This window comes from Sebastes umbrosus, chromosome 14 (genome assembly GCF_015220745.1).
Source record: "Sebastes umbrosus isolate fSebUmb1 chromosome 14, fSebUmb1.pri, whole genome shotgun sequence".
Classification (NCBI taxonomy): Eukaryota; Metazoa; Chordata; class Actinopteri; order Perciformes; family Sebastidae; genus Sebastes; species Sebastes umbrosus.
In genome coordinates, this window is record NC_051282.1 from 7,127,706 (window position 1) to 7,142,058 (window position 14,353).

Here is a 14,353-nt window from a genome sequence, read left to right on the forward strand (position 1 = left end):
CTAATGATCACATTATATCTTCTTTGTTTAATCTGAACAAAAACCAAAGTCACTGCACCTAGCCAAAAACTAATCCTGCACACAAACAACCAACTGGCTGCTGGCTCTATAGCCTTATATTTAACAAATAGACAACAGAGTGAGTCAATCTCCTCATCTAACTCTCCATAAGAAAGCAAATAAGCATGTTTCTCTAAAATGTAAAATTATTTCTTTAAACCAGCAATAACTGTTTTTTTTTTTTTTGGCCACTTGGAAGTGGAAACAAGTTGTGAACACAACATTGATACTCTACATCATCGGCTTTTAAATTGCTTATTTACACATCGAGCAGTTACAGAGTGATGATCATTCATTTGGAGTCGTGTTTCTGGCCAATATTCACTCTCTTTTAGCTCTGTTTTTGGTCTCTACCAACTCCTGAGGGAAATATTTGGCTCTTTAGCTATTAAATGCCCCACTATTTTCATCAACTAGTCGCTACCTTTGTTTGTCTGTTGTTTGGTGCTAAGCAGGTAGTGTAAAGAGAGTTTTTAAAGTTTTTTTTCCCTGAAAACAGCTGCCTGCTGTGGGCAAAAACCAACATTATGAGAGCTGATAGAGTGAACCTAAACAGTAAAGTTGAGAGCTGACAGCTAAACGATGAGTTGAAACTAGCTAAAGCTCTGTAATATAGCCGAGGAGAAAGGCTGCAGAATAAGGTGATAATTCTTCGTAGGTTCAGCACTACCATAGACTGTATATATAAGAAGTGGACGTATTCACCGGGATGGTCACCCATTGGTTTGTGGACTACGATTTTGAAGCCTTGAGTTCGACATTTTGGCCGTTGCCGTCTTGTTTTTTTGCAACCAGAAGTGATAAAGAGGGTGGAGTACAATCGAACGCTGAATAAGACATTGTTAGGCGACCAAAAATGTTACGATTAAATTTCATGATCTGAAAACACACTGTGAAAGGGTTAAAGTTGTAAGACGAAAACACGGACAACACCCAGATGGGACAACGCTGTGATAGCGACCTGTCAATCACAAGGTAGCCACGCCCTTAAGCATACCCTGCTTTATGGTCTATTTGACTCTAAATGGGACCATAATTTACTAAATGAACATCATGCTGTATTGAAGAAGACTTAAAACTAGCGAATGAGACCATAAACTCATGTTCACAATGTTTACTGAGGTAATAAATCAAGTGAGAAGTAGGCTCATTTTCTCATAGACTTCTATATAATCAGACTTGTTTTAGCAACCAGAGGAGTCGCCCCCTGCTGGCTGTTAGAAAGAATGCAAGTTTAAGGCACTTCAGCATTGGCTTTACTTTTCAGACCTAGATATTGCCCACTACGAGTGACCCATTTCACATTGTTTTGGACAATTTTGTCAGATAAAACCTCCATAGTGTTTAAATAATTATGCCTCTCGCGACAGAGATTACATTAATGATGGGATTTCTAGCAAACTTTAACCTGAAACAGCTTTTAACAGCATCTGGGGGAGTTGCAGCAGATAGTGCGTCAAGTATAGTGTGCTATGTTTGTGTGTGTGTATATTGGTTCGGCTCAGACGATATAAAGCTGAAAAATCAACACGGACCTTTGTGATTCTGATTCGATATATTCACTCTGTTTGCGCTGCCCCCTCACACCTACCTGAGACGCCTGTGGTTCAGTTGAAATGAAGCAGACTGTGGTAGACAGGAGAGCCTTATCACACAGCAGCAGAGCTCTCTTTAGTGGTGAGCAGTACTGTTACTTCAGGTGCTTTCCAATCCTGCAAAGAACAGGCACACAGACCTTAAGCATGTTTCCGTTTCACTTATTCATGTTGTTAAGTGCAAACGCAATATTGATCACAGCCAAACGTGGGGAAAAGCAGAGAGCACAAAAGAAGAGGTGCAACAAATTACATTTTCAAAACCAGCCAATTAATCTGCATAATGAGCGAGAACGCAATTACAATCAAGTGTTTTCGTGGAATAAAGTGGCATGGGAACAAGAGCAATCGGTTGTTTTTTAACAGCTGTTGAACTTTACGTTCAAACGTGATGAAGAAGCTGAGGAGGAGTGAAAAAATTAAGGTGGCGGAAAGAGACAGATGATCAGTTTCTTCCCGTAATTTCTGAGCTATCATAGATCTGTATAAGACTGCAGAGCTTTATTGTTAAACTGCTCTCACTACATGTAATCAAACTACAACATATATCTGTAAAACCTATCCACACATCACTGACCTTGTGCATCACAGTTTATATTAAAACGGTCTCTCAGATTGACTAATATTTCTTCCACTCTGCAGTTCTTTAGTTATAACAGGCGCACTCCATTACGTGTCAGTTTTTCAGACACCTATTATTATGGAGAAAGGCATCCGCATACAGTGTGCACACACACACACTCACACACAAACATATAAAGAGCAGGGCACAGAGTCATTATGTGTGATGCATTTATCTTTGTGGGAGGCAGCGGTGGCAGGGCATCTATAGTCTCCACTCTGTCACACATACTAAAGAGCCGAAGAGACACGAGCGAGCTCAAGAGAGAATTGATAAGAAAGGAGTATCAAATACACGGCATTCATGTAACGGCTGGGTAATTGGTCATGGAGATGAGGTGAGGATTTAAAGAGAGAGAGAAGAAAGAAGAACTTGGATAGATAGAGAAAGTAGAAAAGAAAGTATAGGGGAGCAGAGAGGGCACTGGTGAAGAGGTGAGTGTGAGGAGGGATGAAGATGCCTGCTGCTGCTGTGCGTGGAGAAAAAGTGATTAATCCTGGCCTGCGTGACCTCTCTCTTTAGTAAAGGTGGCCTGCCATGCCATGAATCATACTGTGTCACGGCCACCGTGAAGAAAACACACCTTCACGGCGCCGTGAGAGTTGTTCTGTTGCAGCACTGAAACAGCCAACGCATGCTAGTTATACAAAACATTACATACAGTATATACAAATCATTCATGCGTGTGAATGTGACAGGGCCCACGCTGTGTAATTGTGTGAATAGTTATTATTCTGCTTGTGTTAACTCTGTCACAACCCGCAGCTTGCTTTATCGTTTCTATCAGTGACGCTAACATTGAGCTCATTGCTGAGTTCGGGGAACTTGGGAGAATGTTGCAGCAAAGTGGAACAATCTGAATCAATTTTTAAGGAGGTAAAACTGAAAGTAGGTGCTCGTGACATGCTTCATGTTGCTGTGATTGCGCACAACAGCTTCAAGTACATGTGCAAGTTGGTCTAATCTGTGAGGGATGTTTAATCATTTTACAGATTGCTTTCTCTTCTAATTCATTTAAAGGTACAGTGTGTAAGATCTGGCGGCATCTAGCGGTGCAGTTGCAGCTTGCAACCGAGTGAAACTTCTCCCGTGTGCCAAGTGTGTAGGAGAACTACGGTGACCGACGCGAAAAACGCAAAAATACGAATGGCTCTATCTAGAACCAGTGTTTGGTTTGTCCGTTCTGGGCTACTGTAGAAACATGGCGACCGGCTCCATGAAGAGGACCCACTCCGTATGTAGATATGAAGGGCTCATTCTAAGGTAACAACAATTCTTAGTTTTAGGTGATTATACACTAAAGGCAACATAGTTATTTATGGAACAGTGTGTAACATTTCGGGGGATCTATTAACAGAAATGGAATATAATATTCATAACTATGTTTTCATTCGTGTATAATCACCTGAAACTAAGAATCGTTGTGTTTTTGTTAGCTTAGAAGGAGCCCTTCATACCTACATAGGGAGAGGGTCCTCTTCACTGAGTCCGCCATGTTTCTACAGTAGCCCAGAACGGACAAACCAAACACTGGCTCTAGAGAGAGCCTTTCATGTTTTCACGTTACTCGGCGGCTCACGTTACCGCAGTCTTGGAAAGGGAGGAATGAGCGGAGGGGTACTTAGTTGGTTGCAATTTGCAACCACACCGCTAGATGCCGCCTAATCCTACACACTGTACCTTTAATATTACGTTCCATTTCTGCCAATAGATCCATTGAAATGTTTGTTCCTTTAAAGTTTGGCTAACCGCTGTGTTTTTCTGCCCTGTCAGTCTTCTTTTACATCTCAGACTTCAGAATTTACCACAAAGAACAATGGCTCCCGGCACTGAAAACTTTTCAGTTTTGAAACTCACTTTCTTGTACAAGTAATATCAGGTACAAATATTTTAAGTTTGGTATAGGTTAGGTTTAGGTGAATGTATTAAGGACTTGACTTAACATCCAAGTAGACTTTCTCTCACATAGACGTAGACTCTCTGGTGACAGACTCTGGAGATACTGGCCTCTATTCTTCTTGTGACTCTTTCTGATTATTTGTGTAATACTGTTATCTTTTGGCCAGCAAAGATTTCCCACAGCTAGAGAGATAAAAGGCTTCTTCTCCTTCCATGATAAACGCCTCATCCGTCGCACTTCACCGTGTTACCTGAAATAGTCACCGCTGAGCTTCCGATCTCTCTGGCAACGCACGCAGAGTCCCAGACTGGTCCACAGCAGGGTGCGAAGTATCTGTCTGAGGATGAAATCGACAGGTAGTCAGGACAAAACATTTTATCTGCAGGATGTAAAAAACATCATTGTGTGGTTTCTGCAGCATCCAATGGCTTCTTACTGTGGCAACTCTTTCTCGCCAGGAAATTAATGAAACTTTTTAAGTGGTGAAAGGTAGAAATAGAGGTGGGCTTTTTTTTCTCGCTGTGTAGCTGAATAGAAAAATATTTAACTCTGGGTGCTGCGTTGTAGGTTTAACTCAAAAAGATACCATTTCAGAAAACGCTGAAGTTATATATAGGCTATTTATATTCTTTATAACTTTACAAAGATTTTGTTCAGCACCTGAATTCACACCATGAAAGCCGTGAAAAGATTCAAAGGCTTCCTGACTGCTGCTACCACACACATTTCTTTTATTATTTCATATTCTTTTTCCCTTTAGTGTCTGAGAGAAAGTTCAATATTAGTTCAGAGATTATGAATTGGGGAGGCGAAATGGGCATATTGTGAAATGGTCCTTACTATCAGTCAAAGAGACACTAGCACCATCATTAAATGAAAAGAGGCATTTTCCAGCTCTGTCTTTTGAGGACGTCTCATTAAAATCCTCTTATCTTAGTGGAGGGTTTCAGCTCCAGTGGAGCAGCGGCTCACACGATAACGACTTTAGTGACATTGCATCGTTTCTGAGCATAATATATTATAATATCCATGTGTAAAGGTGAGTTAAAATGTTCTACTTCACGTAATGGTTTCATTCATGGAGCCAAGACAAACAAAACCGAAGAATGGAAAAGCTTATAAAATGTCATAAAATGTATCTCTATGTTGCGATGACATTTTCATTCATCAACTACAGATGTTACTGTCATACAGATGATTGGAACAGGTTTGCTTGAATAAATATTGGCCATATAAATCTGTAACATGACTCCTTTTTGAGAATTAAATCATTTGGGGGAGATATTACTGTCCTGTTTGCTAATGTTGACCATATTTCATACTGTGTGAAGAAGCCGAAACACGTGGATAAATTGAAATTCAGAAAATAATGACTGTATGTTGTGAGTGGGCGACTTGGAGCAACATTAAACTTTACCTGTTTGGGGGCAGCAGGAATTTACAGCCTTTAACTGACTGAAAAAGAAAATGTTTCCAACATTTTCTCATTATATATCGTTTTCGCCTCAAGCAGGCAAACATTTTTGGTGGTGTTCAAAGTGCCTTTCACTATGTGACCCACGATAACTGGACGCCATGCTGTGAAGTTTGAAATGAGTCCTATTGTGCTAAATCTACAGGACTAAATCCAACAGTCCTCAGTCATTAAACTCTGCTGCAGTTTCCTGTAGGCCTCAGGTGATATTCATCTTTTTTACCAGCCTAGTCCTTAAAGGATATGGGTCCCATTTTTCCAAGTCTATCTTAATACAATACTCACATTCCCATTTGTGCACTGACACAGTTTCTCGGTCGCTGTGATCATCCCTCCTCTTCATACTGTGAAGAGATTTCTTTCTAGCACAGCTCCACTGTAAGAGACGGGGAACAAAATCCACAGTCCTACACGGTGCCGAAATGAATTCTAAAGGCTGATATGAGGCTTCAGCAGTCTGAGGTAGATAAATCACACAGGTATTTGTTACTGTTCTTCTGCAGCAGCAGCTCAGCGAGAAAACACAGTCTGGGGAAATGTACTGAAAAGACAAGAACTGGAAGATGTCTCTCTCATTTGTTTGACTTCAACTGCTAAAGTCTCATATTAGCTTCAGCACAAGTTTAGAATTCATTTGCACAGAATGAGGTCATGTTGGGCATCAATTACAGCTGAATTGTGTTACAGTAGGAAGGAATCTCTTCATATTCAGTACAAAGAGGAACAATAACAGCAACCAAAAACTGTTTCAATCATAGACTGTATATAAGAAGTGGACGTAGTCACCGTGAAGTCACCCATTGGTCTGTGGACTACCGTTTTGAAGTCTTGAATTTGAGATTTTGGCCGTTGTCATCTTGGTTTTTGGCCGTCGCCATCTTGTTTTTTTGGAAGCTGAAGTGACCTTGAGAGGGTGGAGCCAAGTAGCCAATCAGGGAGTTAACATCACCCTGGTTCCATCCACAAAAAGCCAATGGGATTTTTCCATTGGCTTTTGGATTATTGCAGAAAATAAGCTCTGTGGCAAACACACGTTTATGATATCTACACGTTTTGTTCAGCAAGATAATCTTCACAAATGAACACCACTTTTATGATTTTTGAAGTGTGAATGCAATCGCCAGAAGTAAAAAGCTAATGTTAGGCTATAAAGGTGGATGAGTCGGCGTGATGGTGTTTCGTAGTCTCAATTAGCCACTTGTTAGCAACCGCCTTTTTAAAGACATATAAAAGCTTTAAAAATCACGAGTGGGGTACTTATTGATGTATTTTATATCGTAGAACAAAACGTTAAAATCTCTTAAATTTGTTTTAACCACAGACCTTATTTCAGGCATCTAACTAAAAACCCATTCAAAAAAACCCATTGACTTCCAGATGAGGGAACCGGCATTTCCAGTTTTAGTACTCATTCCTGTAGCTCTCTATAAGACATTTTTAGGTGACCAATAACTTTCATGAAGTTAAAGCACACTGTGAAATGGTACCACTGTGCTCATTATTTCCAATGGCTTTTCGCTGCGCATCAACGGATGTGATGTGCACTGAACCCACCAAGCGAACGCAGCGCAAATCGCGTTCTGTGCGGAAGGCCGTGAAGACGAAAACACCTTTCACCATCCTTTCAGATATATTTGATAAAATGTGAACCTATACTTTAAACCTTGTGGCCCTATCTGCCTGCCAACAGTAATGTAGTATTTTATCAGCTGCTTCCAGACATCAGTTACTGTACAGTGATGCTGCAGCTCATCTCTGTATAGAAGGTTGATGTTTGCCTCTGTAATTCTCACAGTTGCTTCTGCTATTAAAGAAAGTATATGTTTATGTACAAAAGACAACACAATATTAATTTCTATAAGGGCTGGAGTAAAAACGATGCTGAAGAATTGTCACCTTGTATCCGAAGACTGCTTTATAAACAAATGAGTCTGAGCCAGCACTGCACATAAATCACAATCTGAAGGAAGTAATTAGGATATTTACCCACACTTTGCTTTGTGAAATTGTCCATAAAAGATTGATGATATCTTATAACTTAGAAAGAATTTTACAATCTAAAAGCAAATTAATTATTCATTATAATAATTTCCACCCATGCCCAAACTGTTTTTTCTCCCTGTATTTTATTAAAACAACACTTATGTACAAATATATTCATTACAGGACATGTAAAATAGTACATCTCAACATGGTGTAAATGGCTTTGGGTGCATCTAGTACAAATATCCAAACTCCACTATGATACTGTAGGTATTCACACAACACGGAGTAAACACACTTGTGAAGTTCAAGCATTTGCAATATTATTTCTTTTTTTTATCAAAGCTTTCCTTTTGATTGCTCATGATTTCTTTACTAATCTAACTGATCCATCAAATGACACGTTTCATTGTGACCTTTGTAAAGACTGTGGTCCTAATGCAGCCATGTAAACCTTTAAACTGAGGCTTCAAACCCACCACATTCAAAGTACAATCATGCAGTTCCCTGAGAGGTAAAACCGTCTTACAATTTTGGCAGCCAGTCCTTGTTCAGAGGTAAAGGAGTAGAGTTTATGTAATACAGCATTTCACCGTAGACTCTCCTTTCTTCGGTTAGAAAAGAGTCTCCATCCACAGATCCTCCTCTGGTCATAGGCAGTCTCTGCACAGCGCCACCTGCCCGTTACGATAGTCTCTGCAGGGGCAAAGGCGCTGGTATTTGGCACTGGAGCCGGCACAGCTGAACAGCAGCGGATCCTGCTGCAGGCCACATTCGGCGTGCTCTGCTGAGAAGGCAGGGAAGAGGTGGTTCGTCTCGGACTCCACCCCGTCACACTGGAGGTCCAGCCTGGAAACAGACACAGGGGAGGTAAGGAGGAGGGCACAGATTAGGATGCAACTTAAAGGTTATACATTATTATTCCACTAATAAATCACACTAATATAATTCATATTAATGTGACAGGGCTGCATCTCGAGCCTCAAGGAATGAAGGGAGATATGACAGGGAAAGGGTGAGCAAGTGTCTTCTTCTGTAGTTTGTGCTGCTGCATCATTTTGAAGTGCAAATGAGCCGTGACTCTGTGGAGAGGGAAACTTAGTTAGTCCAATTTATTGTTTTGCAGAATGAGCATTTTGAGAAGTTCAAATTAATCAAGACGTAGTCAATAGTATGGATGGTGCACTGGGCAAGAACACAGTTTAAAAGTTCTCTATACGATATCCTGAGCATTATTATAGTAGCAAACAACTATTTGTTATGTAAAGATATAGAGGAGTAATGTCTACCTGAGCAGAGAATGAAGTCGCTCTCCTGCAGTGTATGTTGTAATCAGAGCCACGTTTTGTTGACATCGCCGGGCGGACCGCACATGCTTTAAGTGCATGTTTGTGCATGTGAGCGTGCCCCACTGACTAACTTAGCTCTGTCAGCACTGCTGCTGTTGTTTTCACTGTTAGCGCTGTTCGCACCGTCAGCTACGAGCCACCGGCTCAGCCGTCGCCATGTTGTGGCTGCAGCCGTGCGGAGGCAATAGAAATGCTCCCAATCTCGCATACAGCACCTTTAGGAGCCCTTACACATGCCGCATCTAAAAATGCGTAGAAAACGCCAGCCATGCCAAGGTGCTTCGGTGGCTGCACTACTGATGCACTAAGCAGCCAAAACCTTTGTGCTGCGATGACGATAATGAAGTTGCGGTAATATAGCAGTAAAAGCCTCACTGACTAAACTAAACAAAGTCAAAACAAAGATAAATGGATTTCCAGCACCATAAATCCCTTAGGTAAAATAGTCCGTGGGACAGATCATAAAGATCTGGGTAGCCCTGCCCTAAAATGATTAACTTCTCCTCCATATTTACCATAGACTAAGATTTACAGGAGAAAGAAGAAAGATTATCTGCCGGCTGTGATTGGTTGTTCCTCGTCACATGGCATGCAGTGCACGCTGCAGCATTCCAAAAGTTGAATTGTGTTCTTCTCGGGGTGCAGCCGTTGCGCCCAGAAAAATAGGTGCCTGGGAACGCTTGCGCGTCACAATGGTGAGTTTCATTTTGTATTGGAAAAGGGTCAATGTATATCAAAATCATGAGTATAAAGTTGACATGCAAATGTACATCCAAAGGTCATTTAAAGCAACTATTTGTCTAAAAATATATTTTTTACTCCGATACATACTGATTAATTAAAATTCAATGCAGTGTTAATTTTCCATATGCATAGATAGGAGCAAATGAAAAGTTAAAAACGGTGCCAAATTGTGCGTAGTGAATTAACAAATCATCCGTCATCTTACGCGCTGAAGGCCTCCTTAATGTTGATGAAGCGATACAAGGCAGGTTCGCAGATGAGTCCTGCACTCTGGCACGCCGTCACACACGACTGGCCCTCCAGTGAAGCTAGAAGGCGCAGCGCGCTGAGCGGTGGCCAGGATGTGTAGGAGCTGGCGTTGGAGGCCCAGGTTAGGATGCTGGAGTTGGCCAGGAGGATGAAAGGACTGGCGGGGCCGCTCAGCCAAGACGAGTTTACCGGAGGAAACGGAGCTTCAGGGGAACAAAAGTCCTGCAGGTGCAAAGATAAAGTGACCCAGATCAGTAATATGTTCACTGTTATATTGCAAACACTTTGACCCGTCAGCTAAAATAAACTCAACACTCCACTACAGAGCAGCGACAAATTACACATTCAGCTCTGCAACACATGCGTCTGGACAGCTGATGGAGGAAATAATAAAAGAACCGTTACGATACAAAAGGTGATTATCAGAGCTGACAAGTCCTCGTCAATCTTCCAGGAAATGATATGAATACAGTTATGCCACCCAATAACAAATGATGGTTTGGAGGCAGAATTAGGCTCTGGTGAGAGCCCTGATTAGATTCCCCCTCCAGCTGGGACTATTCATAAGACCTAGGTAATAACATTTCTCTGACATGTCCCACTGGCCTCCAGACCCCTTTATTAAAACAGGCTCCCAGCGCCCGCAGGCAATAACTATGCTTCCAATCTCTCCATCTCTGCTGCATTTCCACTCCTAAACACAGACAACATCTGTGACACACACACACTAACACACATTCATACAGTACAGCTCATCAAGAATGTAACGAGGCATGGAAAGGGGCAAGGTTAAGAGGCAGATATGGATAGCAGGGGTGTGTGGAGATGCTACTATTTGTAATGATACTGTTTTTTTTTATTCATCCAGTTTATTTCTATGTGTGCATGTATTTGGTTTTGTATTTGGAGCTTGTGAGAAAATTCCCAGAATTCTTAGTTTTATTTTCTCTGGTAATCATTAACCCAGGCATATACATGTATACTGTATGTGATTATAGCAACTTTATAATGATGTATTTTTGATAACACTATGAGTCCAGCCGACTAGACTGCTATCAGGTTATTAAATGTGCCTTATCAGTGGTTATCATCCTCATAGATATGGGTCAGTAGGACCCTGCTACACCCACTATAATAATAAATCAAGCTTTTACATCGGCTATTAGCATTTATCCCATTTCACTGGAGCCACCATTTAATGTCGATCTGTCATATACTAGGGAATGGTGACATCATCGGCAGGTTTCATGTTCATCCAATCACGTATCTCAGATGTATGTTTGTCTAGATGGATCAATCTCCTGCTGTGAGAGACAGCTGGTCATTGTCATTCTGTAATACTACATGCCAATGGATGACACACCCACAGCCCGTCACGACAAATCGTCCTCGCTAATTGTTTTACACAAACATCTCTGTCTCTTTCCTCTCTAAATGTGTGTTTGACCTCCACCAAATGAGAAATGTCGATCAAGTGATTTTTCAGTTGAATGCTCTCTCCCCAGTTATAGGGACACAACAAAAACAAATGCTAATAGGACAGGTAGAAGTGTGAAATGTTTACCGGGGAAGAGACTGAGCTGCCATAAGACTGGGTTGTATAAGGGTCAGAGTGGGACTGGAGCTCTGCCAGTGGCTGGAGGTGAGAGGAAGTCATTGTGGGAGATAACGAGGGCGACAGTCAGTCAGACGGTAGAAAAAAAAACGAGGAGTTGTATGTGTCTTGAGAAGTTAGAAATAAAATTGGAAAAGTTGGAAATGGTGGAAGAGAAGGTTAAGAAGAGTGGAAGAAAAGAGAGGGAGGAGAGTCTGTTGGGAGGCTGACAATGTACATGCCAGGAGGACGGTCACAGTCTCAGTCAGTCACAGCACATTGAGTATGCGTATGCGTGTGTGTGAAAGCCTGGGAAGAGATGGTGTCAGAGCAGAGGCTAACACATTTCTTTAACCTGCCACTGTCAGACACTATACCAACTATCACAACATGATGGATGAACCAGAGGACAACATCTGTAAATAGACCGTACAGAAATGTGTGTCTGTGTGTGTGTGTGTGTGTGTGTGTATGCGTGTGTGTGTGTGTGTATTTTATTTTTGGTTGTACTTCTGTCTGAGTACTCACCCTGGATTTCAGTAAAATGAACAATAACATCATATCTTAATTATTGATGAATTCTCATTTTGATGTGCGTAAAAGATAGGATAATAAGTCCATATTTATGTATGAGCATTACTTTTGTCTTTCATCACCTTCCTCGAGGACCATCATTAAGAAATATTAGTCACCGCGTTAGTCTATTACGCTTGGAGCTGCCGCCTGCAAAGAATTTAATATCTGACCCAGGAAGTGTAGCCGGGGGAATAAATACTGTGGCGAAGAAATCCCAGAAAGGGAACTTCTTAAATAAAATAGTTTAATATAATGGACATATGAATGCTTTAATGAGAGGAGACCTTGTGCAGTTGTAAAAATACAGTTGCCGTTTCAGTTCTTAAAGCTATTATCATCAGTCATTTAATCCATCCAACATTTCTTGGAACTTGTGAAAACCTTTGTTTAAATTCCTCCCAACACAGGCTGAAATCAAATCAAACACCACCGCACATTTAAGCAGGTGCGGTGTGTGCATCTGTTCCAAGAGATGACAAATGATAAACGACTAAAAATGAATCACAAACACTTGAGAAAATAAATGGATTGGCTCAAGAACAAGGATCCGACATGCCACAGCCAATTAATTCCCCTCTCCTGTCAACAAAGAAGCTGAGGAGACTCACAATCAAGACTGACCTCATGAGCACAGGTCCATGGTGCTTAAATGTCATTACTTCCTTCCCCCATTCATATTCTACCCTTGTATTGTATTGACTACCATCAAGACATGTTATTGAAATGGAGAAACTGAAAATTGATTTGAGGAGAAGGCCAGGAGAGTCAGGAGTGACACATGTGTTCACCCGGTTCCACATGAAGTGTCTGGTCCACACTAGAAAGAGTCTAAGGAAGCAAAGCCAGTACATCTGGGCTAGAACAGCTGTTTCAGTAATTTGAGACAATTAATTGTTTTTTCTAAGGGTTAAATAATCTGTGCTAAAACTGCAGATCAATCAGTCACAAATTATATAAATGAATACTCAATGTTAAGTTTGAGTGACCCTGTGTCAGCTGAAGAAAAGTACGCAAGCCAAAGAATCTCCTCATGCCACTCCTATATATAATCTACGTCTCCTCATACAACGGTTTGTATGATATCTTATGAAAAGTTATTCCTCATTTTTCGTGCCTTTTCCCACGAATGTTTAGCAACATGTGTCAATTTCCGCTCGTTATGTGCATACAGTCTTTTCAAAATAAACTTCCGTCTTCACAGGAAACAACTTGATTAGGTTTAGGCAACCAAACTACTTAGTTAGGTTTAGGAAAAGATTGTGGTTTGGGTTAAAATAACTACGGAAGTTACGTATTATTATTATTATGTAGGTTATATACAAATTACAGTGCATTACTTTTCGTAGGTATAGCTATGAACGGTGTATGAGAACAGCCTGGTTTAATGTGTGTCTCCACATGCGTACATATGCTCAGCACAGTACATTACAAACACCTGTATTTTTGCTAAAATATGACAGATATGTATGTACTGTATATGACAGAATATGACAGCGTCTAAATCACAGCTTCCATTTGTAGCTATTGTGGTCAGCTATCTACATTTGTTTCATGTGTTTGCTTATATTTGTTGTAACAAATGCAACATATACTTTAAAGGGATCCCTGTGGAGTTTTTGGCCACTATTAAGCCTACAGTATGGAGCAATGTTTCTATGTGTGGGTCCCTGTTTTGTTTGTTCTTATGTGAGGCGATATGTGTTCCAGCCATTCCACTGACTAGTAAATATGGATGAAAGCAATGCAGGTTTCAAACTTTTAAGACGAACCAGGCTTTGCAAATGTTTAATGAGGAAGAAAGAGCACATCCAGGCAAAGATACTCAGGTGCAAGAAAAAAAAAAAACGAACTGCAGGGCACAAAGGAGATAAAAAGGCATTCAACACGTCTGCCAGACCTCAAGGGAACACAACAATGTGTCGTGGTGAGAAACGCTGAATGTAAACAGAAACTTTTGTTTGTTTAGCGGAAAACTCCACATGATACCGTAAAGGGGATTTAATATTGCACTTCCCTAAAATTGGGGGAATCACAGATTAATAATTTAAAAAGAATGGCCAAAGTTCTGCAGAGGCTGATATGTCTAACTAACTAACTAACTAACTAGTACTAACTGTGCTAACTACTACAGTAACACTAGTTGACACTAACCAACCAAAATACAGTGGAGACCACTTATATGGATCAAAAAGCTTGTGATAGAATCA

At 40.8% G+C, this 14,353-nt stretch overlaps 1 protein-coding gene across 3 annotated transcripts in view; it reads right to left on the reverse strand.

Moving 5' to 3' along the window:
- Positions 1–7,548: 7,548 nt before the first annotated feature.
- LOC119501947 (alpha-1,6-mannosylglycoprotein 6-beta-N-acetylglucosaminyltransferase B-like) overlaps positions 7,549–14,353 on the reverse strand; it is an 81,910-nt gene continuing 75,105 nt past the window's right edge. For 2 of the 3 annotated variants that reach the window (XM_037792724.1, XM_037792725.1), the window contains 2 exons: positions 9,933–10,198; positions 7,549–8,483 (listed from right to left, as the gene is read on the reverse strand). In XM_037792724.1, coding sequence (XP_037648652.1) covers positions 8,285–8,483; positions 9,933–10,198 — 465 coding nt within the window. In that variant the 3' untranslated portion in view covers positions 7,549–8,284. The remainder of the gene's footprint in view (positions 8,484–9,932; positions 10,199–14,353) is intronic. The other variant, XM_037792723.1, reaches the window with a different exon arrangement.